General features: G+C 42.3%; 1 protein-coding gene across 1 annotated transcript in view; it reads right to left on the bottom strand.

Moving 5' to 3' along the window:
• AFF1 (ALF transcription elongation factor 1) overlaps positions 1-25,118 on the bottom strand; it is a 71,143-nt gene that overhangs the window by 38,941 nt on the left and 7,084 nt on the right. The window contains exons 2-3 of the mRNA XM_050327373.1: positions 8,909-9,029; positions 7,405-8,403 (exon numbers count right to left, since the gene is read on the bottom strand). Coding sequence (XP_050183330.1) covers positions 7,405-8,403; positions 8,909-9,029 — 1,120 coding nt within the window. The remainder of the gene's footprint in view (positions 1-7,404; positions 8,404-8,908; positions 9,030-25,118) is intronic.

The raw sequence follows: 25,118 nt of genomic DNA on the forward strand, positions 1-25,118 counted from the left end.
GCATCTAAATCTTGTGAGGGAAAAGGATGTTAAAGATAACTCAGTCAGCAACTTTGTAAGCCGTCAAAGAAAATAAAAATGAGACCTGAAATTGCAAAGTAAAGAATAACCATACAAGGAAACAAGAAAGAGAAGCATAACAGAGAAAACAGACTATGCTATGCCAGGGCAAGAATACCACTACTTGCTGAATTAATTTCAAAAACTAACATACTGGTATGTCAAGCTTTGGCGAACTCTGGCAATCTTACGCCCTACCAGGGAAGATCAGGAAGCCCTTCTGTGATACAGGACTGTACCAGCTCATACAAACAGCAGTGAAACTTTTCTCCCCTAAAGGCCCATTGAAAACCAGAGAGATGACCAATACTTGAGTGTAGCATCTTCTTGCTGCAGAACAGTATGGGGCACGAGCGCTGCGATCAGTGCCCAAGAAACAGGAGCAGTACCACCAGACTTGTCATCACTGACATCACCATGCTGATGCAGACTATTCCTATGGAGCATCCCTAAGCTGCAAAATGCCCCTTCTACCGAGGTTCACTGGTAGCCAGTAAAAACTCCCATGAAGTAAGAAATACAACACAAAGCATGTGCTAACCATTTCCCTTCACTCAAACATTGCAAAGAATCAGATCGAAGACCAGAGGCGCTTGAAATAGCATTAGGAGATTATTAACGCAAAGACCAACATAAGAAGACAAATCTGTATTTCAATCCTGAAAGTACATCTCTTGACAAGACACCATGGGTCTACTACCAGAATAATTCAAAGACTCGAAATGGGCAGATTTACTCTCTGAGGAAACGTCTCCAGTGGCATTCAGGATGACCAAAGGAAAGACCTCTGGGCTGCCACTTAGCTATGAAGTGCTGTTGGGCCAAAGAGGAGCACAACCATAGACAGGTGTTTTGAGACACCTTGTTTGCAAGCGCTTTCATCTTTCAGTAACTAGAGAAGTTAACTCCATTTACATGAGGCAGTCTGCAATTACAAGACTCACTGGAAACAGCCCCCTCTCCCTACCCGCCCATCCTTCAGCGACCCACTTCCAGTTAGACGTGAAAGCCAGACCCTGGCAAGGCCCTCACGGGGCTTGGTGCCTGCCTTGGTTTCACCTCCTCCTGCTGAAGCCAACTCCTGACATCGCCCTGGCACAGGCGGCTCAGTGCCACTTCTGCCTGGTGCACTTACCTCCGTGAACATGTCTTACTGCCCTCCTACATGGCAGGGGAGATTTCCTGTTTTCATACATTCCCTTGTCAGCCCTAATCAGTGTCAATTGGTTATGGTGTCTTTTGTGCTGGCGGCATCAGCCCTGACAGGAAAGAACTTTTAATCTCTTCCCTTGCACCGAGCCATGAGAAGCTGCAAGTGCTCCCAGGCATAACTCCCTTGGCTCCTCTCCGAAAAATGCTCTCAAGCACTCCGTTGCTTAGCAATATTTGCCTTCCCCCTGTACAGTTCAAATTGGCAACATCTGTCCCTTTGGCACTTTCCACTTATGCAAGAAGCGGTGCGGAGAGTTTCAATAACCTACAAACAGGTTGGTGGAGGATGTTTCATGTGAGCTTTTAGAGCTGCTTTGGTATTTTATTGCTGGTTTATTTCCAGCCTGGATAAAATGCGTGGGTTCTTCCAAAGGAGAGACACGCAAGGGAAAAACCTCTTTTGCATCCAGTGGGATTCCCCCATTAAATCAAATACAAGAAGTAGTTTTTTCTATTTACATAACTACACCTGCATGCTCTGGCTTGCTTTAGAAAAAAACCAAAAAACCAAAAAGAACCCACACACAACAAACCAAAAAAACACGAACAAAACACAGCACTGCCACACAATTCTTTCTCTCCTGTCAGCTAGGATTGACTGTGATTTCTCCTAAGATACTGCATGCACATAAAGAAAACGTATCTAACAATGCAAAAGCTATGTGCAATCCTGACCTCATAACCTCTGTCAACCCCCAAACTTTCTGTAGTCTATGCAACCACGCCAAGGAGCAGTGACCAGGGTCATTGCCTCTGGATGTACCTGCAACCCAGCTGCTACAGAGACTGAGGGGAAAACCTGCTTTCAACTTCTGAGAGCCAAAAATGACCATGGAGAAGACTCAAGTAAAAGGATGTGTCTTTGGGTACTTGGTATTACAACAAGCAGCAGAGAATCCCACAGTCAACCTTTCTCTGGTTGCAGTTTATCTCAGCTCATACTTACCAAAATGCCCAAGGGTTCTGAGAAAGGCCTAGGACTACACAGCTTTGGATATTTACATACAAGTTGTTAGGGGTGTTTACTGAAAATGAGATAGCTCAGTGTCAGCCCTTTTAGTGAAGTTGAGTTTTACTTTTTTTTTTTAACTTTTCTTAACCAAAACAGAAAAAGTAACAATTCTCATTCATGTTTGATCTGCTTTAATAGTCACATACCAACAAAGAGACAAACTAATGCTTGTGGTGAAACATGGAAAGCTCCAATCACATAAGGCACTTCTGATTATAAAAAGGGTAGAAGAGGAGATACAGAAGTAACACCTTGTTACCTGTCTTGGTGCAAAGCAAAAAAAAAAAAAAAAAAAAAAAAAAAAAAGGAATACAAAGGGGAGAGGGGGAAAAAGCACAATCTCCCTTCTACTCAGTAAATGAGAAATAGACATAAGGTTGGTAGAAAGATGACAACACATTAATACTAAATACTGTGTATTTATTATGTAAGGCCAAGAGCGCTATATATATATATATATGTCTTTAAAGGTTTTCATTTTAAAAGGATGCTGGATTGAATGAAACAATATATTTATTTTTACCCTACAGGGTTCACCTGTCTGACAACTCCTGCCAGTAGAAAAGCTCAGTTGCATTGGAAAGAAGTCAGTGAAAAATTACTTACTAGAATGGACTTTTTATATTTGTCATCCAAACTTCTCTGTAGGTATTTAGTCATTACATATACTATATAACAACCATGTTTTAACTGGTGACCATTCATAAATGTTTACTGTGGGGAACAGAGCTCAAATGACATCAATCCCAGTTTGAACACAAAGATCTTTGTGTGTGCCCTGTGCATCAAGAGTAATACAGTGTTACCAAAAAGACTTAACCCATCTGGGCCTCTTCATTGTTGCTTCTTTTGGTTGTTTTTGTATTTTAAATTGGCTGCTTCCCTATTTGCTTCCCAGTTCACATGCAGGAGAGTCCAGAGAGGCCTCATTACATGAGGTAAAAAGAGCTATGCCCTAACATTTACAAAATTGCCAGGAAAACAAAACCAAACCTTCAGTGAGCATCAAGGGTTATACATTCCTCCAGACACTCTGCCCTTAATAATACTTGAGGATTTACAAACATCTCTCTCAAAGGAGCCTCACTGCTTCTTGGCCCTGCTGTCAAGCCAATTCCCTTCCATAAATCACAGACCATGTCAATGGAGGAAATACAAGGGTCCCTGTTGGTGCTGCAGGTTTCCTAAAGACATGGAAAGAGAGAATGGCTTTAAAAGCATCTTTGTTTAGGTGCTGGGGGAAGAGGTAAAACCCGGCACATGAAGAGAAAGGATACATGCAAGCTTCTTCATGTGTGCTATATTGTTAAGATTCACAATACATTTGGAAAGATGCCTTAAAGAGATGGGGATGACATTTGAAAGTGAAGGTTTTGATTTGGGAAAGAGAGAAAAGAACTGTACATTTCTTTATGCAAATGTGACGTGAGTCACTGCATGGTTATCCGCTGTGGATTAATTCACTCTAGTGTGGAACTGCATGTCTATTTGGGCTGGAAGGCTTAACATTTCAGTGTTCCCATGAGCAGAAGTTGTCCATAATGTATTCACAGTTGCAAGCCTCAGAAATTCAATTAGCCAACATATACGTGGTTGAGGAAATGGCTTTCTTAAGTCATGTCAAGGGAGATCATGAGAAGAACCATATTTGGCATGTGGCTGTTCAAGTAAACTGGGGCCAAGCAGTCTAAATAAAATGTGCAAAGCCATGCTCCCAGTTGCTGGGAGGAAGAGGGAAGAACAGCAGAATTTCTGCTAGTCTAGACCTATTCACCGTCAGGGTCATTGCAGAGCAGGAGCCTCCCTGTAGCTTCTGTTCCACCAAAAACTAAACAGGACAACCTTTCAGCCAAAGGACCCCTAATCAGCTTTCCCAAGATTCTTTCTTTGGGTGAAGCCTTCACGTGTGTGCAGCAGCCCTCATTGGGTGCTTCCTAAAAGCAAACCAGCCCAGTCCTGCTCCCCAGTCACCACCCCTGAACTGTACATCCAGCACACAGGACATACAGCCAGGGCTGCAACCTCACTGTTTCTTCCTCCTCTGTCTCTAAGCTTCAGCACCGGAGGACTGTATAATCAAACAGATGTTAATCATTGAGATCAAAGAGAAGTAAGCAAATGTAACAATGAAAAGACTGAAATAAGCAGAAAATGAAGTAATGAATTTTTCACATGGGCTTACAGAGCCATTATCCAAAATGCCTATGCACAGAAAACTGTCAGGGGCCACAGCCTAAAGATCCCTAGATCAAAGGAGTATCATTCAGCATATCCACAAAAAGGTTCATCTATCTGCTTCAAAATGGACTAGGCATATAATTTAAAAACAGGGTCCTGGTTTGTGCAAAAACTTTTTTTTGTATTATCTTCAATTCCCTTCTTATTGTGTTCTTTGCCACAGATCTAACAGAAGGAACATCAGTAATTGCTACTCATCCACTGGCAGCTGTAGGATTTTCATGGGCATTTGGCCTCAGACTCGTGCTCAATGGAAAGTGAGAAAGAAGTTTCATTCAGCACACAGCATCATAGCTAACATCACCCTAATGAAATTCATGTTAAATCAGAGATACATGAGATGACAGGAGAAGTATGGGGATGCAAAAAGAGACATGTACAATAATGCAGATGAGACAATAAGATAATGCAGAAGATGATGTCCTGCACTGGTTCACTTCTCCCCCAGGAGTAAAATATCTAGTCAGGCAAATAAGGAAATGCAGACCTCAGTAAACTTCCTGTTTTGAGGTGTGGTGTGCAATGCCAAACCTATTTGGAAGCAAATAAAATCTCTCAGTGTGAAAAAAAAAATAACAACTCAACTATGTAGTTTTGATAGTTTCCTCTCATTTTCCACAGGATATTGCCTACAGGCATTTGTAGCTGATCCATACCCTTGTCCATAAAAAGCAGACTTCACCCACACTCTTCTTTTTCGTTACAAAGGTAGCAAAATACAACTTGAAAACTATCTCCATAGCTCTCCTCGCCCAGTTGCTTTAGGTCAGCACTGTGGGATTCCATATCCCAGAGGGCATAGCAATAATCTCAGTGCTGAAGGATGAGCACAGTAAAACGCCAAAACATAATCAGGGAACCAAGTGCCCTTGAGCTCACGGGAGGCCAAGCCACAAGGCAGGCAGGATCAGTGTGCTGGTCCATTGGCACAACTCAAACTGGGTTTCAAAGGGCAGAGGAAAAAGAGCTGTGTTTGCTGGACAGCATATGAACATCAACACTGCTCCTCCCCTCCCACTACTTTAGCAGTCAAGGCTTCTGCCTTCATCACGCAGGACAAATCAGAGAGGTGGTCTTGGGGTCAGCAAAAGCAGATGGAGTACTGTGTCAGGGATTGTTGATATTTTTTGATCTGTGTTTGGCCCAGCCACCTGCAAAAATTTTGTTCTTTGCCTGCCAAGTTCACTGATAAACGGGAGCTTCATCCTTGGAGAGACAGTTTCTTGTATAAACTGTTTTATTTGATGTTCTGTGATTGGCTCATTGCCTGTAGAGGACATTTGAAGGAGAAACTGAAGAGGAGAAGATGAAGTAAAGCCCCCAGAACCAAACAGATAAGACCCCTTGAGTGAAACAGCGCATGTGAAAAGAGAGTTTCAAAGTTCTCATGTGTGCGCTGAAGGGGTGCACTCACATAACAGGGGAGAGACCAAAGGCTCTGGCTGGGCGGTGCTGCCACACCAGCCCAGGGAGACGTCACCCGCTAATTGGACAAAAAATGCAGGTGGCTCATGCTCAGGGCTCTCAAGCTTCACATGAAGGACAACGTTGCTTTCTGCGGGGATGCCGCTATCTTTGTGAGCCTGCTGACCCTCCAAGGATGAAACCTCTGCTATGGGGAATTCTGGTTATTCTGGGGTCAGTAAGACAACCTTGTAAAACACACCTGGGTGAGTGGGGGTTTCACTGAGGGCTTAGTTCACTCCTCTCCTTTCCTGTCTCTCGGGTTCCCATTTACTTGGCCACTTTAGTAATAAATATTGGGTTTATTGTTAAGCTCTCAGCAGTGTCTTGGTTTTCAGTCTTGGCATCCTTTTGAACTCACCCTGTTACAAGTACAATAAGGAATCTTGCTGTATCAAACTCAGTATAGAGAAAAGAAGCGCATCTTAACTTTCTGGTTAAGAAGACATTTCCTTTCCCCTCATGTTTCCTAATAGTCTCCTAAACAAAATACCTGCTCCTAGTGAAACTACTGGTATTCCCAGCAGGGTCCAAACATAGGAATGTAGGTGACAGATGCTTTCAGAAATCTTCAGAAAAGCCTTCCCAACCACTCTATCCACTGCCCTTTCCTTTTTCTCTCAAGTGAAAGCTACAGCAGACTAATGGAACCCAGCTCAACTGTGCCAGTCTCTGCCACTCACTGCACATGAACTCTAATCAGCTCAAGATAAAAAAAAAAAAAAGAAAGCATCTTCTCCAAAGTTTTCTTCCCTCTGTGAAGGACATTTAAATAGTACAGCACCAAGAGTGTTGTGTTTGTTCTGAACTGCACGTATTGATCTGCAAACCCTGTCCTCAGCCTTGCTGTACCAACTGAAATGGCTCAACCTGGAAAAGAGCAATTCATACTTTCCTGTGGATCTACTAGTGAAATCTTACAAACTTACTGAGGAGAATCATGTGGTGTTCACAGTCCCAGGTGACTGCAGAACTCATTGCACAGTCTGCTGTCCCAATATTCAGTGAGGATTTGGGGCCTCCACCCACCAGCACTCAGACTGAGTACTGACACACTCTTCATGTACTAACTGCATCACCACTTGACCTTCCCACTGCATCATTTCCCCCTTCTTTTTCAACAAGCCTCATATGAAAACAAAAATCATAACCACAGAAGCATCTCTCAAACCATAAAACCTGCTGCAGCCTCACTGAGAAAACCACCGAAGAATGATGGAAAGCATTGCATTTCCACCATCCAAACAGGATGATATCTCACCCAGGTCATCAAAAGCCGACCTCAAAATGCACCTTCTAAACAGGGTTGTGAATGTACAGATGTCATTGCTTCTGGCAGTTGCTGCTATTTTACGACCTGTTCTCTCAGAGATAAACTTATCCTGTCAGCAGCAGAAACCTCCAACCACTGTACTTACCTCTATGGGCTCTGAAGGGGTCTCCAATTTGGATAGTTCAGCTTTGGCTTTTGCCTTCAAATCTGAGATATCTTCATTGGGTTCTTTCTTGGGCTCAGAAGGGGTTTCCAATTTGGATAATTCAGCTTTGACTTTTGCCTTCAAATCCAAGAGATCTTCATTAGGTCCTTCATGGTATTCCTCCATGAGAGGTTTGAGCTCCAGGGATTCAAATGGTGCCTGATCTTGGCCATCCATGGGTCTGACATAGGCAGTTGGTTTCTGCTGCATTGCACTGGCTTTTGATGTCAAAGATGGGGGAAAAGTCTGAGAGGAAGGCTGAGTGGTGCTGGTCAAGCTAACGGCTGAGTTGTCCTGACTTTCCTTCTCCTGTGATCCTGTCACTAGGTCCTGAAATGATTTGGTTTGACTGTAGGTTGGTCCACGACTTTTGTTGCTGTTCTGTGACCTGGAATTGATATGCTGGCTGGAATGTAGAGGTGATAGGGGTGCCACTGGAGAAGACAACAAACATGGCAGTAATGGGGAAAGTGGTAAAGGGGAGGCCTGCAGTTCATGAGCATGACCTTCACCATCTCCAGGCTTGTCGTTCTGACTGTGCTGAAAACCTGCCTGACTTTCCTGGCCACCACAATTGCATCCTTGACCTTGGCTCCCACTGTTTGATAAGCTGTGACTCTTGGTGTGAAAACCTGAAGCCAGCTGTGTTCCTGATTGTGCCTTTTGGTAGTGAATGGAGTGGTTTGGAGGACGAGGTGCTACAACCACAGGTCCCACGGGTGGATGGCTGGGCAGGTGCTGGAATGAAGATGGTAACGTATGGTTGGTCTTTCCAGGAAAGTATGGGCAGTCAGGTTGTCCTGGTGGGATCAGAGGAGCAACACTTTTTGGAATTCCTATGAGATTCTGACAGGATTTGTTGCTCATGAACTCCTTGACCTCCTCATAATTGCCCAGCATGCTCTGAATTCGGCTTGACAACTCATCTTCTTTATTAGTCTGCAACAGAAGAACAAAGAGGTGGAAATTTCAAAAATAGCCCACGAGATCCAGCTCAAAAAGAGACAATTCTTCAGGATCTTAACTTAATCACCACACATCACCATGAGTGAAGTTAGGCAAGCTCATCTTGATCCTGTAAATCGCTCCAAAACAAATGGGACTCCTGTAGCCTCTATCAGTTATTTCAAGCCAAGCTTGCAGGTGCACCTACAGCCTTCAGGAACACCAACATCAGATCTATATTTTATAAGCACATCTGAAGACAGATAGGCAGCCAAGCTGCTCCTGAGCACTCTCCCTCAAAGGAGGCCAACCCAAAGTCCATAGTGCTGTTGCACAGCCAACAGAGATTTAAGTACGTACTCTGATGAACCAAAGCTAAGCAGATGGGAAGATGCATGTACAATGCTCGAGTCTGCTACACCCCACGCAGAAGTCAGTGTTCCTCTTCCCCTCAACCCCTCTTCCTCCTCTCCTTCTACCCGTATCCCCCTACTATTACCTTGTAGGGTTCTGCAAAGAGGGGAGTCTTCTTTGAGAACTGGTCTTTCTTCTCTAGAACCTCCTGACTCCGTCTCTCTCTCTCTCGAATACGCAGTAAGTTTCTGTCCTCATTGCACAAGCTTTAGGAAGAAGAGAAAGAAAGGATGACTAACACTGTGCACTAGTGTTATCCCAAACAGGAATCACAGACCATTGCTTCAGTCAATATACATAATCCTTCTGTTACAAACTATGTAATAGAAACATTTCCTCTCTGCATCTGATGTCATTTTGCATGTGAGCAATTTCCTATCTATAAGCAGTTAGTTGGTCAGTTGCCTTGTGTGTGCCAGGAAAACTTTGTGCAGTCAGTTTTGGGAGATGCCAAACACAGAAGACAAAAACTTAGGAGGAATTATAAGGCAAACTAGAAGCAAACTTGGATGTATCTAATACTGTATGCTTGCAAAAGACTTTTAAAGTGAATGCATTTTTTTAAGTCAGACCACATGCTATGACCCTGAAAATTGCCTTCTACTTCAACACCGTCCTACATCCATGTGGATTATGGATGTCCTTGTGTTTCTAGGCTGGCAAGCATCCAAATTCAGAGTGATCAAGCTGTTTTGCTCAGGGTTTCTGTTCTGATCACATTCAAATAAAAGGAAAATGCTAAACCACTTGAGTCTCTTGTAACAATAATATTAACAATGAGAAGTAGCCATGTTTCCTATACATACCTCAACACTGAATGTAAAACAACTTGCATGCCTCTTGCTGCAAAAACAGTAGCTGTAATATCTCTAAAGGCCTTTTCTTTCCCTGAACCTTCCTTGACCCCAAGCTGTCTTCCTAGAAATAAATCCTTTCTAAAGAGTGTGTGAAGAGAGAGAGAAGGGAGGGACGGAGTGGAGGGGAAGGGACATCACTTTTTTGCCATAATGCCAGTTCCTGCAGGTTTAAGTGAAGATGAAGGTGCCTGTTCCAGAGTAGCCTGGTGGACACAGGTGCTCACACAAGTACAGGACTACAGGGCACTGCTTGGCAAGGTTAGTCATGCCTTGGTACCACTGCAGACTACCTCATGCCCTCACGGTGACTAGTGGCCCAGGCTGCTGACCATGCAAAGTTGGCTGCCCCTGCAGCCAGGAGAGGGGTCATTCCCCTCCCCTTTCCTGTTCAGGTTCATCATCCACCCTCTGCCTCCCTGTGTGAATTGGATACTTTTTTTATTTTTTGTTCCATAGTTTCCTCCAGCTTCATTGAACAGAAGGAGCTGCAGTTCTAAAAGCAGAACAATGAGGGAAGAAACACTGCGTAGCTACTTACTTGATCATGGAGTTGAGATCAGCAGCCCTCCCTCCTTTAATTTACAGACAAGACCTTAAACTACTTGAAATCAAGAGCTAAAACTCATTTCAATTCCATTTTATCATGTAGGTGCCATGCTCCCATGCATACTGTCTCATCTCATGCTTGAGACTCAATCTTTTTAAAAGATTGGTTGTATTGCACTAGATGGCATTCTGAATTCAGAGCAGAAGAATCTGCTGTCTACTGAAATGTCCACTTCTTTATATAAGCCTGTCAATACCCTACTCTCAACACCTGTGGAAACACCATGCTTGCCCACCATTAACCCGGCCATTGAGGGCATTTGTCAACATGCTCTTCAAAGATTTTGAAATCCTGGGCTACCGTGTAACTCGTAACACTGAACAGCTACCTTAAGGTCAGAGTTAGGAAGCCAGGCAGAAAGCCTTGGAGAACCATGGTCAGCATCGGTCCCTGAAGGGACCTGTGCCAAGAGGAGATGAGGTCTCCATGACCAGCCAGGTGCCAGCAGAGGAAACCCATGCAGAGACACCGCCTGCCCGGCTCCAGTGAGTTGTCCCTTGTGCAGGGACAGACAGAGCCCCAATTCCCCTGTTGCCAATGCTGCAGGGCAAACCCCAGCTCCTGTTCTTCAGGAACCTCTCCAGACTAGCAGCTTTGATATTTAGGCTTTCCTAGAATAGGATCTCCAAAAACCTCAAAACTAAACCCATCCCCAAACTCTTCCTTACTGATATGCAAAAATGCCTTGGGAAACTGGACCTCAAGGTTTAGCACCAACACATCAAGCACATGGGAGCCTGGGAGCTGCGGGACACATGCATAAATCACCACCACACCAAAAAAAAAAAAAAAAACACAACAAAACAAACCCCAAATTGTGCCTTGCTACAGACTGAAACAGTAAAATACTCCTAGGCTGTAAAAAAGAAATTTGGTTCAGGAAGTTCAGTAAAGCATGCACCCTGACCCACATCATCACCCACACTTGGGTCTGTAACAGAAGTCATGAAAATACCAGTGTGCTCTGAAGCCACTCAGTGACATACCAATCCTTACTACGGAGTTCCAAACGCTACTATGTGACAATCCAGCCCATGACAATGTTTTCAAAAAATAGACTGGTGCAGGAAGAAATTTTGCCTCTCCTGTCCTGTGTGTTATCCAAATGAAAACAAAAATGAAAATAAAAATATGTTTTAATTGCAAAGATCTAGTGCTGCCAAAAGGAATTATCCAGGAGGAGGGAAGGGGGATGGGGAAAGGCTAAAAAGCAAATACACAAACACACTCACTCCCTTCTCAATGCACAGAACCTTTTCCTCTGAAACACAGAACATTTGAGTGCAACTGCAGGAAATCACAAATTTATTGAAGCTGTTTTGTCATTAAAATTGATTCATTTTGTATCATGAGAAACTGCTGATCAACATTTCTCATGACAGAGACGTGTTCTTGTTTAAGGCAAGACACATTGTCCCCAAAACCAGTTAAAAAGAAATCACACGGATGCACCCATAACAGCCTCTCTGCAGCACCCCAGTTCTGCCACCAATTTATACAGTCTACACATCTACAAAGATTAAATTTTCAGCCTATCAGCTTGAAAATGCACGGATAATGGCATGGCATAGAAGGTTACTGAGCATCGCAACTGCGCTCAGCTCTAACAGTGAGCCTGACAATGACTAATAGGACAAGTAGATGAAAGGACAAAATTCCAGTTAATACTAAACAGCATCAAAAATGCGTTGCCCCAGCCTTTGCTTCCCTTCCGTTATGGAAACATTGTCAAGTTGTGACTTGTTAAATTTTTTAATTTGTTTCACATCAAACACTATTTTGCAGAAGATACACAGATTGAACATACATAAATGATAAGAGAAAAACATAGGGCAGAAGTGCAACAGATGGTACAGTTAGTCAGTTATTTTCTGGATCATCATCACTCAGCCTTGGTAGATGCTTCCCAAAAATAAACATCTTTACACTGAAGCAATAAGAATTGGAATTTGCTTGCCAAGATTTTGCTTCTTCTAACTCCTTTAACTCATTGAGTCTCTCTGATTATTGATGGTATGAGAGCAGCATTAGACCCACTGAACAAGAGATCAAGGCCTCACAGCCTGCCTGTTTATCCACAATGGTTGCCAAAAACCTCCTGTCAAATATTTTTCATCACAAATAATGTTCCAAGAAAATGCAGCACTGCTGCAACCTTTCCTTCAAAGCATATGGAAAAATGATTCTGAATACACCTCTTCCTATGTTTTAAATATACAGACCTCTAGGTATGGAGAAGGCTAAGATGTTACAACAGCCAGAAGGGAATTGCCAGTTTGCTTAAGTAAAAGCTAAGTTAGCTTTTGCCAGAAAAAAAAAAATAAAGGCAGCTCTACTTTTGTAACATTAATCATCTTCTCACTCAGCCTCTCCTATGGTAATCTTTGGGTTCAAATTCTTACTTATTTATTTTCTATCACTGCTGTCAAGTTAAAAATTGTATTCGTTACTCAGCCATTAAAAGGTTTTTGCTTCCTTTCAGCATCAATAGGCCTTTCATCTTCAAGCAATTCCCAGAAGTAAGCCCAAACGTTTCCTGAGAAGAACTGAGCCTCTGCAGCGCCCAGCGACTTTGGCAGGAATTGGGAACTCTCAGATGTTCTTCAAACATGACAAATCCTTCACAGACTTCTGCCTAAAAACCCTAAACAGCTATGCACTTGAAAACACACCCCAAGATTTCTCAGCTACAAACCACTGAGGTCTCAAACAAGGAAAAAGAATTGTCTAAAGATGCAATTAACTAACAGTAGCATGTCTACATTATGCCTTTAAAGGAGTCACTTTTATGCCCACTCAAAAAAAGGCAAACAAGTGAAAAGTTTACAACTTGGACTTTACTGAAATGTTAAAAATCTAACTTTTACTTAGTTGTAAATAAAAGCCAATATAGCAATATCATACTAAACAGGCTTTTGATTGCTATAGACAGGAAAGCTTCATGATGACTAGGAAACACAAATGACCCCCTCCCCGAGTGGTAAACCCCCGAGAGGTCAGAATACAACAAACAAACAGTCTGTTAGCAGAAAGATGCTCCCAGCAAAAAAGCAGGAGCTCATGCTAATGTCCAGCCTCACTTAACAGCAACTTGGAAAATGTGGGAAAACATGACAATTACGCAGCACTTAACTACATTGTCCTAGCTGAAGCACCTGAGCAAACCAAATGGTAGTCTTTTCACTTTTGATGCTGGAGAAATGAAGTATAAAGGAATTCGGGCTTTCAGCCCCTCCCCATGTACCTTGACGTTAATAGAAAGTTGTCAGAAAAGGTATAAGTTAGACGAGAACCGGAAAGCTGTCTTTCTCCATCTAAATGCAAATATACTAGGAGGGCTTTTAAGAAGGTGTGACCGTGTGAAGTGTAATTACAGGGAAAGCTGACAAGGAGTTGAATTTAAGGCTTTGTTTGTTCTAGATGGGCAGGCAAAGGAGGAAATGTGAAAAATTTAAACCACCAGGTATGTGCAATGAAAAATCCTGACCACTTTGCCTTTTAGAGGCAAAGTGTTCTGTATACAGCTGTCTAATTTATCAGGCACACATCTCCCTGAGCCAAGTGAGTAGTCTGACTGCTTTTCAGCCCTGAAGGCATGCGTGTGTGTCTTTTGGGGTACGTGAGTAAAGACCTACAACTCTAGTGCTATTTCAGTAACTGGATATGCATAGAAAGATCCAAAGCTGCTGGTCCTTGTCTGCAGCACTGATGGTGCAGCTCTGGAAGTGCAGTGTAGGATGGAATCTGAGTCCCCTCTCAGCTGCACACCAAGCAGGCTTGATTGCATTGACTCAACCGTGACAAGTCTGAGCTTATATATGAGCAGTTTTTGCAGGCAAGAAGAGCCCATCCACATCTCTTCTCACTTCATCAGCAAGGATCAAAAAGTTAGCTTTGACAGGACACAGATAGACACCTGCTTGAATGACTGGGTTTACTTTGCAGTGGTGACAGTGAAAAATGAGTTATTCTAGACTTCACTCTCTGTGTCAAAATGGGAGCTTCAGTCTGCCACTAACACAGATACACTCCTTTGTTGCACAGCTGAGCAAACATTTTCACACAGCCCCAAGTGCCTCCAGAGGTGCTCCCACAGAGACCTCTCAGACGCAGGACCAATCTGGTGAAGCTCAGCTGATACACACAGATCCCTCTGACAGCGTGCTACATCCTGGCTTTGTCTGAGAACCCATTTGTATGGAAAACAGGCATTCCCTGCTGAGCAGATCCTGCTCTGGCAGAGTGGGGACTCTGAGTCACCCACAATTCCCTCAAAAGTTTCAAAAGTCAGATGCAGTCACGCAGTGCCTCAGCCGCAAAATGCAACCTTGCATTATTCCTGACTCTCCACTGGGCAGGCACAGGCATGCTGGCAGCAGGGTAACAAGCCCTGTGCCAGCTGCTGCTGCAGTAAGCTCTGCAGCACCGAGAGTTTGCTACAAGGTGGATTTTTTTCCCCTTGATGAAAACATAGGTAAAGCATTTGGTGATTGCCATGAACTAAGCATGCAGGGGAGCAGCACAATGGCAATTTGTTTGGATAAGTCAGTGTTCAGACAGTAGGCAGGCAGCAAGAAAAATAAAGGTGAGTAGACCCATTAGAGACTCAGTTTGACACGTTCTGCTCTCCACCAAGATAAAAGCACCTGGAACAAGTCTCACTACTTGGGAATGGACTGCCCTGCAGCACTATCCCCTTCCACAATGTTTCTTCTTCTTAATTATCTACATGTCACTCACAATGAAACCATCATGCATTTCTCCTGGTTGCTTAAGTCAGTCTGAGACATATAAATAAATATTATTCAACTATTGGTTTACAAACCCCAGCTCAGGAAGATTATGTGACTGAAGTAAAATCAGTGGAAGAGTGCCAAAACTCAAGTTTTGTTAAGCCCGGTTGGATCCTCCAGCCTCTGCACTTCAGTGCACTGCTTCAGCTATTATCTCTATGCAAAATTTTTCTGTTATGGCTCTTAAAATCAGTTATATGAGCACAGAAACAGGCTAACTACCCTTTCACTGCATCTACATGTTTTATCAACTCACCCACCACTAGCAAAATATTACTGTTTCTATTGCTGACGAGGCATATTTGAATAGTCAGGAGTGGTTAGCAGCTGCTGCCCAATCAGTCTGAAAGCTTTCTTCAGTGAAGTGGTGCATGAAATCTCCCACTGTACCCATCTGCCTCTGAATTCTTCATCTCAATGGCAGAAATCCAGTACCTGGGATGAACTGTAGTAGGCTTGCCTGGGAAAATGGATAGGGTACAACCTACATTCTACCTTACATAAAACCTATCCTATCTACTCAGTTGCTTTTTCCTTGAAATACCTCTTTTTGTTGTTATTGTTGAGTACAATCAATTTACTGGTAGTAGGCTTAAAGACAGCAAGAAAACTGCATTCGCAGTAGTAAGCTACAAAAAGAGCATTGTTAAAGATGAAGATGGGTTTCTATTTCTTTAACATATCCTTCAAAAGATAAAAAAAGATAAAAATCATCCTTTACTGGCAAACTTTGGAGATCTGAGAGTTTAGGTAAAAATGCTATTGCAAACTAGTACTGCTTGAAAAAGAGCCAAATAATTAAGGGATCAAGAAAAAAAAATTCTTTCTTTTAACATTAATTTCCCAAACCTATTTTAATTCATTTTTTTCCACACATTTATGTGTTCCTCCACACCAAGCATCCAAACAATTTATTTCTGATCTAGCAGAGAAGTACCCAGTAAAGCAAAGTCCAATGGTCCCCTTCAACTCAGTTACCGTTTCTACAGGATTCTTATAAAAAAGATAAGCCTTTCAAAGAACTCTCTCAGTAAAAAGGGTTAAGATAAAAAGTAGCTCACAGAAATAATAAAAAAAAAAATCCAGGTGATATCAGCTGTTAAATTTCAGAAAAACACCACTGTTTAATTTTCCATGTGAAATCATTTTGCAAGTTAAATCAAGGATTCAAATCTTATAATGCATTTTACTACCTCAGTTTTTGGGAGTACACTGAAATGCTTATTGCAGGTGCAAGAAGTCAAATTCCACAAATTTTCTAATTTAGGACTACATTAAAATTATTCAAGTGGATGTGCCTTTTGTTCATTGATTTTATAGAACTTCTTAAATGCTTTTTAAAAGCCTCCAATATTATTGTTCTCCACTACATCAAAGAAGAATTTTAACAAGATATATAGTTAGTAAAAGAAAAACTGAAATGTTTAATGAGTAGATGCTTTGTGAGTCTGCATTTTAAACATCTTCTCACACAATACTTCTCCTCTCATAGCTGAAATCCCTGTACATCCAGCCAGGTGAACATGTCACTGGTTTTCCACAGGAGCCTGCTATCAGCTGACCTTGTCCATGCTCTGGCAAGCAGCTCCTAAATCAGTCACGTTGCCATGTCATCCCCAGGTGCCACAACATACATCTATTGCCACATTCTCCTTTCACATGCAGCTCAACTTAGCACCATTCCTCCACCAAGAGCCCCTTCACTGTCACACAGGTGGAGCACCAGTTTCAGCATTACCTCCTCTTGCTTTGCCTGATACACCCTAGCACATGCACATACATCACAACTTGGCTTTTGCCAATCCTGTTCTTGAGGCAACAGGAACATCCATACCATTGTAAAGCATGTAAGCCAGTTCCCTTCAACCCGTCCAGAACCCCTTTGTTTTTTATGGGTCTGATTTCACCCAGCTTGTTCTAAATGCTGTAATACAGCTTGCAAGACTGGCAGTGACACTGCTGCAGAGCCCAGGAGCCTTTCACCTAAGATTTCCTGCATGGTTGGAAGGGTCTTCCTTTCTGCCCTCTGACCATCTCAGCTGTGGGCCAGCATATACTGCTGAAACCCTACAGCTCAATACAAATACAGCCTGGTGTAAAGGAGACTGTAATATTAGCCTTCAAATTTGCACCTTTCATGACTCCAAACCTGAAGCTGTTAAAATAATAAAATACACATCAAATGCTATCAGTGATTTAATTTGCTGTGATGCATAACAGAAGCAAAACTTACAAATATGAGCATTTGAAACTATGTCAGAAATACAGATAAATGCAATTCTGCCTTCTGAGTCTTTAATCCCCTGCAACCTTTTAAGCATGTGAGCAAATCTATGATTTTTCTTGTGAAACATATTCACTGTGTAAATCCTCCCCAAACAATTGACCAGATCTGTCAGTGTGCTACAAAAAGGCCAGTACCATAACTAACCTCAGATTAAGAAAAATTAAAGAACATTAAAGAGCTAAATTCTTTCCTGCTACTACGAATCAGCAGTAAGCCCATCACACGTGAATTAAAAGGTTTCCAATTTGAGTTTTCCACTTACACAACAGCATGTACTGAGTAACAAGTTGGACAAGTCTTATCTGCATAGCAAGGACTTCATAGAAAAATAATGAGATTAGCAATGTTTGTTGAAAAGATCTGTTTATATGGTTAAAAGCCTATTTAAAAGTCTTTCCTGCAGCCTCTGCCAGATTATAATTATTCTAGAAGTGTTTCCTTTTTTTCTTTTTCATCCATACACAGAAGCACCTGCTAATTTTCCTATTGTTTGTATCTGTTGTCAAATTTTATTAAGAGGTGCACATGCTCTGTAGCCTAGTACCTCTCTATGCTGGAGTTTCAAACTGCATTCGAATCATCAGCCTGAACAAAGCATCTCATTGTCATTTGAAAGAACTTGGCAAGTGTTCAATCTAAGCAAGAGCAATAATCCATGACAGAGTGCATTAGGCAGGTACTGATGCATGCCTAATGCACATTGCAAAGCATATGTCCCACCAAAATACACCCCGAAATATCTTATCTCTCATTTTTCCTGCTTTTTAAAAATATTTATACAAGCTGTTACTTTCAACAACTATGAAAAGTTTCTCCTTTAAGAAAATAATAATAAAACAGCCACATATACTTTCCCCCTTTAATTCTGTACACATCCAACACTTCTGATTTTCAAATTGAAACAACAACAACAACAAATTTTCCTGCATCATCTGAACCTCTGTTTGAAAAACCCCTAATCTTTCCCTTGGTATTGGAAGTTGCCATGAAAAACAACACAATGCTCAGCTTCACCATTGTTAGCCATGCTAGTGTGCAGGCAGCGGGAGCATCACACCAGCTCAGAACAAAAGCAACAGCCAGCTCCAGTTCTCACAGGACAGCACCATGGGCTTGGCAGTGCCAAGACCCATTGCAAACACTGGAAATCTCTCTGACCTGTTTGGTCTGCATCTATGTGCACCAGAGTGTGAGTCCAACAGGCATGTGATGTGTCCCAAACGTGGAAAGAAAGGCCTGAGTGACAGAGGGGCTTCTGCAGGCAGGTGAAGTCAGGCATCCTCATCCTTAGGCAGCACAGGGAAACCACACACAAAATCATGGGAAAGAGGAGTGCTGGTGGGAACCAGCGAGGTCACTTCCAAAACACTCACCTTACCTCCCTGAGCAGCATGTGCTCCTCAAAACATGTTCCCTGATAGCCATGCTCTGTGTCTGGAGAGAACTCAGCTGTACACCAAATCAACTGCCAGCTCAATACTAAATTAATATTTTTTTCACCTGGCGTTGCCTAACCCGGGTGAGATATCCAAAGGATGGACACAGCTTCTTTAAGGGCTAGTGCGTCTTGAAAGACTTGCAGCAATACCAAAAAATGATAATGTCAACGTGCCTCTGAGAACATCTTTGCTACTGAAAAACATGAGGTATTTTTTTCAAACCACATAACACAGCAAACCCTATGATTTTTACAGGGAGGCAGAGGGACAATGCATTTTCTAGCTGAAGTAGCAAACTACTACATATCAGGAGTTATCTGCCAATAACTGGGCAATGTGCTGATAAATACTTTTTCTGGGTTGCCTAAGGACACTGCATGCATGAGTATCTCACCACTACTAATTAATCGCTCTTTGTGCATTTATCCTGGTAGAATTTACATGTTGCACAAAGTGAATATCCCGAATGAGGCAATTTCTACCTCCAAAAGCACTTACTATTGTCAGTTTATTTGCCCTGCTTAGCCTGATGCTCAGACTGGCAATAAATCATCATTCTTAGCAGTTGAAGTGTTTAGTGTCTTTCATTCAATATTCTTCCCTGCCCACTGTTCCCCCTGGAAGTACAGTAATCATGTGCTAAATAGTCATTTGCAGCACTGCAATTAAGAGATTATTCCATTAGGTGCTGTATTTCTATCCGGTTTTATATTTCCATTAAAAGCACTTTGTTAAACAACTGAGCAAACAATGTAATGCAACAGCAGGAGCAGATGCCTGTCAGGCAGAGCCCCGGTGAAGCAACCCAGGAAGAGTAGGCGGTGCTCACGGGTCGATAAAGAAGAGATCATCCTCTTAAGCAGGGTCCTAAAACATGGAAGAGGACAGGCAGCATGACTGCAGATGGGCCAATGTGGATAAGCAGTGGAGGAGTTGACTGCATGCCAAAAGACTAGGTGAAACTGGAGAAAAGTCATTGGCCAGACTCCTATGTGGGGATGAGTCCCTCTGTAAACACAGCATCATTTCTCATGCCTCTAACAGCAGAGTAAGAAATACCAAGGAAATTTTTCATCTACAAAAAGTGGCCACTTCTTCAAGGAGCAATCAAAGTTAATTATGTTGTAGCTCTTATTTCATTGTCTTCCAGACTCTGTATAGTTTTATTTCCAGTTTAAACCATCTAGGGGATTGGATCTTTCCAAAACTGTTTGTTCTCCTTTTCTCTGGGGAAACTACCCCTCTCAAAGGAAGTCACGTCTGCCCAAACAACAGTGGTGATTTTATGCCAAGCTTGTGGACAAGGCTGGAAAATCACAGCAAAGTGCTGCAGGAATACATGTGAAGAGTTTCACCAGGCATATGAAGTATTTTGTCCACTCAGTGGTGACTCAGGACACCTTCCAGGGTTCTCTGATACATTACACGTAACACATTAACAACCAATAGCCTCCGAGCTCCTATCCTCAATGGCAACAGACAGTTTTGGAGGAGAATGAATCAGCACTGCCTCTCCCTGGGGTTCTTCCTCCCTTGCTCTCCCACACATGTTCCCAACGGTACTCATTCACTGCCCTCAGGATAAGGCAGGAGGTTTGCACTTTGCTCACCAAGGGACTGACCAGATACCCACAAGTAACCATTGCATCAAGCTTCTGAAGAATGTTTTACATTTTTTTAAGTGTAGGCTGCTGGACTTTCCCTCACCCCCTGACTGTGTGCCTAGACCTACACCCAGTGCCAAGGCGAGCCTCTTGAACAACCTGCTTCCAACCAGACAACTTCTTGCATTCTAACGGGGATGCACTGACTCTGGATTGGTTCACCTCTCTGTAGTCTCTTGCTGGCCCAAAGATTCGTTAATGAAGCGTCCACAAACATGATGAATAACACCTTCAACACCTCACATAACCCAAGTAACATCTAGCTAAGTCATCTGTAGAAAGCTAGATATCTCAAGAAATTGCAAGCTTATACTGGGACTTAGAACAACTCTTCTTTTTTAAACCACAGGATAACTAAATTGCAGCACACCCTTTGTAATACACTCTATCTTTTCCATCTTACTCAATTGCTTAGTTGGCACAGTTACTAAACATGCAATCACAGAGGAGTAGAAGTCTGCATAGCAAACTTGTTATGCATAAGTATTTCTGGAAGCCGCTTGAAAAATGGCAGTAAGGAAAGAACAGAGCTTCACTATTTCTGCATTTTTTCTATTCCACCTGAAACTTCCTCTTTATTCATCCTCAGAACAATTCTTAGAATGCTTCCCGACCAACAAATTGTGCCTTAACTCCACATTTTTTCACTTGAGACAACTCTGCTGAGATACTTGTAGCAATACACACAACAGAGAAAGAACAAAGGAAATGGTAAAGTCAATATCCCTACCTCCTTGACATCTCTTTTTCTGTCACACACACACATAGCAGTCATTCCTCAGTTTCAAATTGTGAACCAGGAAACCATTTTGAGCACTTGCTTATACACATGCAAAAATCATTCTCTGTGTAAAATCTCCAGGTCAAGAATTAATTTTGAGCACAAGCTCAAGCACAGCTCTTCACCAGGAACACCTTCTTGAGTTGGACTTGAAAGCTTAAAGCCAAAGGAAACTAGAAAACCAGATACTGGTCTGAATTCCTCCTTTCACCAAAGTAGCACATCGACTTAATATATACAGTTGAAGTCTCTCAAAAGATGTGGAAGGGATAGAGCAGCTGGAATCCAGTGTACATGCTGAAGGCTACAATTTGGCCCCAAATGAGGACATTGTAGAAAAACCCAGAGTAACCCGTGAAATTGGGAGTGGCAGCTGTAACAACACCTTTCATGTACACCCTGCTGAGCCCTGGCACATCAATTCTCACCACTGCCTCAGCTTTCAGCACACCCTTGGCCAGCTGAACTTGCACAAACCATTTTAACCCTCCTCTGGTTTCCACTTTCCATCGAGACTTCTCTGTGTGTAAGAAGGATCCAAAATCTCTACCCAGTCAGTGCCTGCACCTCACTTGCACTGCATCTTACTTGCACTTACCCAAGTGAAAGAGAGGAGGAAAGGGGTGAAAAAAATAGTTCAGCGCCCTTCTAAGACAACTGCAAGGCTTAAATAAAGACCTTTTAAATGCATCTTATTAACCCTAGTAACTGCTACTGGTTTTTTCTCCCCCTCTCTAGGAGAAAAAAAAAAAATATTGAACAAGCAAAACCAGATCATTATTCACTTGGCAGACTACTGTACACAAACAGTCTTTAAAGTTGTTACACTCAAGTAAACGTAGCTTATATCAATATCATCTGTGCCTTTCTGTCATTAGACTGCGAGGGAGGAGGATGGTCCATTTTCAAGGAAGCAATTTTTACAAAAGGAAACCATTAACTTGATATTTAATTACTGCACAAAAGAACAGCGAAATAAAGAAGAAATTCCCCAGAAGACAGGGTTGGGACATAGAAAGAAGAGTTTTCTTCAAAATACCTTCTTTTATACTGCATTTCTATCAGACTATTTTTGAGGGGAGGGGGGAGAGGGTGGGGGGAGAATATTTTTAAACATGATTTTGATGTTTTCTTCTGCTATAGCTGAAAATAGGGCCTTTTCTCCTACTCCCTACTGTTTTTACTAGCACAAATGATTACTGCTAAATCAGAAAGCTACAGGAATGAGCAGTCTTAAGGGAGCTAGTGGAAACAGTACTGAATGCAGGACCCTTGACTGAGACACCGTGAACTTCACACATTTCTTTATAACTAAGAACATCACAGATACCAAAGTCAGTTTTAAGTAAGAACTGAAACAACTATATTTGGCCACAAAACGACACAAGGTTCAGCCCAAAGGACAGAGTGTCAACTAAATGTTCATTAGATTTAAAAACTAACCCAGATCACATCTGGTTTTATAGGCATTACAGGATAGGGGTTTTTTTGTGTATGTGGTTTTCTTTTTCTTTGATTTGGGGTGGTTTGGTTGGATTTTTTTAGTAAGCACAGTTTCTCAGTTTCCATCATAAATTCTCTCACAAGTTGTCCAAACAGCAAAACAACATCAACACACATCAATACAGTTGCCAAAACACAGCCCAAAAAGGTTTTGGTCGCAATTACCAGATTATGTTATAATTACAAACAGCTTTCATTGAGAATTACAGAAAGAACGTTCTGGCTGTGAAATGCAGTGCACCAAAGATGCAGGAAAAAGGGATGTGCAATGAGGGAAACCCTGGTGGTCTAGTGGTAAGGGCGCGGCGCTGTCACCGCGGAGACCCGGGTTCGATTCCTGGTCAGGGCCACTCCCGGGCAGATGGAGCTCGTTAGCCCTTAAAAGGCAACCCATCTACGTCCTGAGGACCTCGCTGCCACCGTCCAAGCTCGCTTGGCCCCGGCAGATGAACCTTAGGATTAAAGGGTGGGCTCAGTTCCGCGCACACTGTGTCTCACCTAAAAAATCCAATGTGCAGGCTGGAAGGTGGAAAGACCTTCCCCGGATCTTCGCTCGTGAACACTGGCCATTATTTATTATTTACTGTAGGTCAGTTCATTCAGTTTACTTAACTGACTTAGAAAGAAAACACCCTTTCCAAATCATTAGGAACCAGACTGATTCACATGTTTAAGTAATGGAAGAACCAGCTTGGGAGCCAATTTTTAATGTCATCAGTTTCTGCAGACTGACAGTCTCATCCATCTGCTTTAATCTGCTGTGGTCCTGCTCATGCAGAGCTACCCTGTCCATGCACCACAGCACCAAGCACAGCACTGCTCATTATGCTCAGTAACATGCTAAGGTAGGTACTCCGGTTTGGGTCTGTCTTGGAACCAAGGCTGAAGTCGTGCCATTTAACCACCATGAGTTTGGAGCTGTTTGGAAGGAGGAGGGAACAACAACAAAAAGTTAAGGCCATCTTCAGAGGGAAATTCCAGACTTTGCTGACGTAAAGCTGTTGATAGTTTTTTTCCTTCTCCTTTTCCAGGGTAGACCCTTCATTTTTGTTACAAATAAATAGAGAAGTGCAGGGGAAAGCTTTATGGTACTTAATTCACTAAATGACCAAGTCTTTTTTCAAAGGTGAAACACAGAGTTATTGAATTTTTTTCCAAGTTAGCCAATTTAGGAAGTTATTTTGGTCTATTGGTTTTAATGCCTCATTGTACAAGTCAATTGCTTTTCCTGTAGGATGCAATAGTAAAAGTACCCCATGTTTCCAAATAATACATCTCATTATTCTTAAAGCAGATTAGACTTTCTCAAAGAATAGAACACAATTTTACCTATTTTTCGGTCTCTTCCAAATCTTGGTGATTACACAGGATTTTCTTATGCTCTAGACTAGTAGATTTTTACCCCTGTAGCGTATTACGCAGAACCATGTATTTCCTCTTAGGAGAGTCACTAACCTAGCTAGGCAAAGAAAGACTATATTATTAGTTTGCTGAAGCCAGTCGATGTAAAATGGATAGGGGTTTGCAAACAGGTAAGGATTGTCAGTGATGTTCAGAAACGTGATCATATTCCCTTTAAATATTAAGGCAGTCATTCATCTGGTTACCAGAATGGAAGTTACAGAGTATCACGTGTTAAATAAGAAACCCAAAGCAAACCCAAAACTTTAAAAATATTTAAACACTTCTGAGACATCGAGTATCTAAACAGGTTGAAAACCATGAGCTTTCAAAAATGAATGTACACAAAAAATGCTCACAGACACAGGGGGAACTGACGTTCTTAAAGCTTTGAAAATAAGTACTTTTGAAGGGAGAAGCACTGCTTCAAGTGTTGCCATAAGTTTCCTATCAGCCTGAACAAGACAGGACCAAAGGAAAAGGTCCTACAGCAAAGTTCCCTCTCCAGACTGGAATGTACCTCAAATCTGTGTGTGCATCGGACAAGACTGTCCTTAAGCACAGACTGAGCATTAACTGCAAGCCGAGTTGTGACTGAAGAGTTTACAAATGGGCTTGGTTTTTCAGCAGCAAATACTAAAGAGAGGCACAAGTCAGAAAATGGCAAACAGACCAACCACAATCAGGTAAAACTGAAGAGAGCCTTTCAAGCTGGACTAAAGGAAACATCATGGTCCCCCTGGATGGAGATGGGTTTTTTCTTTCACCAATTAAAAGTTAACTACTAGACAAAGTAGACTAAGCTGCTCCCAGGGAGCTGCAGGGTCTCAAAGAAGGGAGTCACAGTGGTCCAGAAGAGCTCTTTGGCCAAACACAGCTTATAGTCATCATCCCATATCCATCATCCCAGAAGCCTTATTCACTGGTATCACGGAGTTCATGCTAAGCTTTAGCCAACACAGT

The sequence above is a fragment of the Myiozetetes cayanensis genome, unplaced genomic scaffold (genome assembly GCF_022539395.1).
Source record: "Myiozetetes cayanensis isolate MyiCay16 unplaced genomic scaffold, myiCay2020 scf33, whole genome shotgun sequence".
Lineage (NCBI taxonomy): Eukaryota > Metazoa > Chordata > Aves > Passeriformes > Tyrannidae > Myiozetetes > Myiozetetes cayanensis.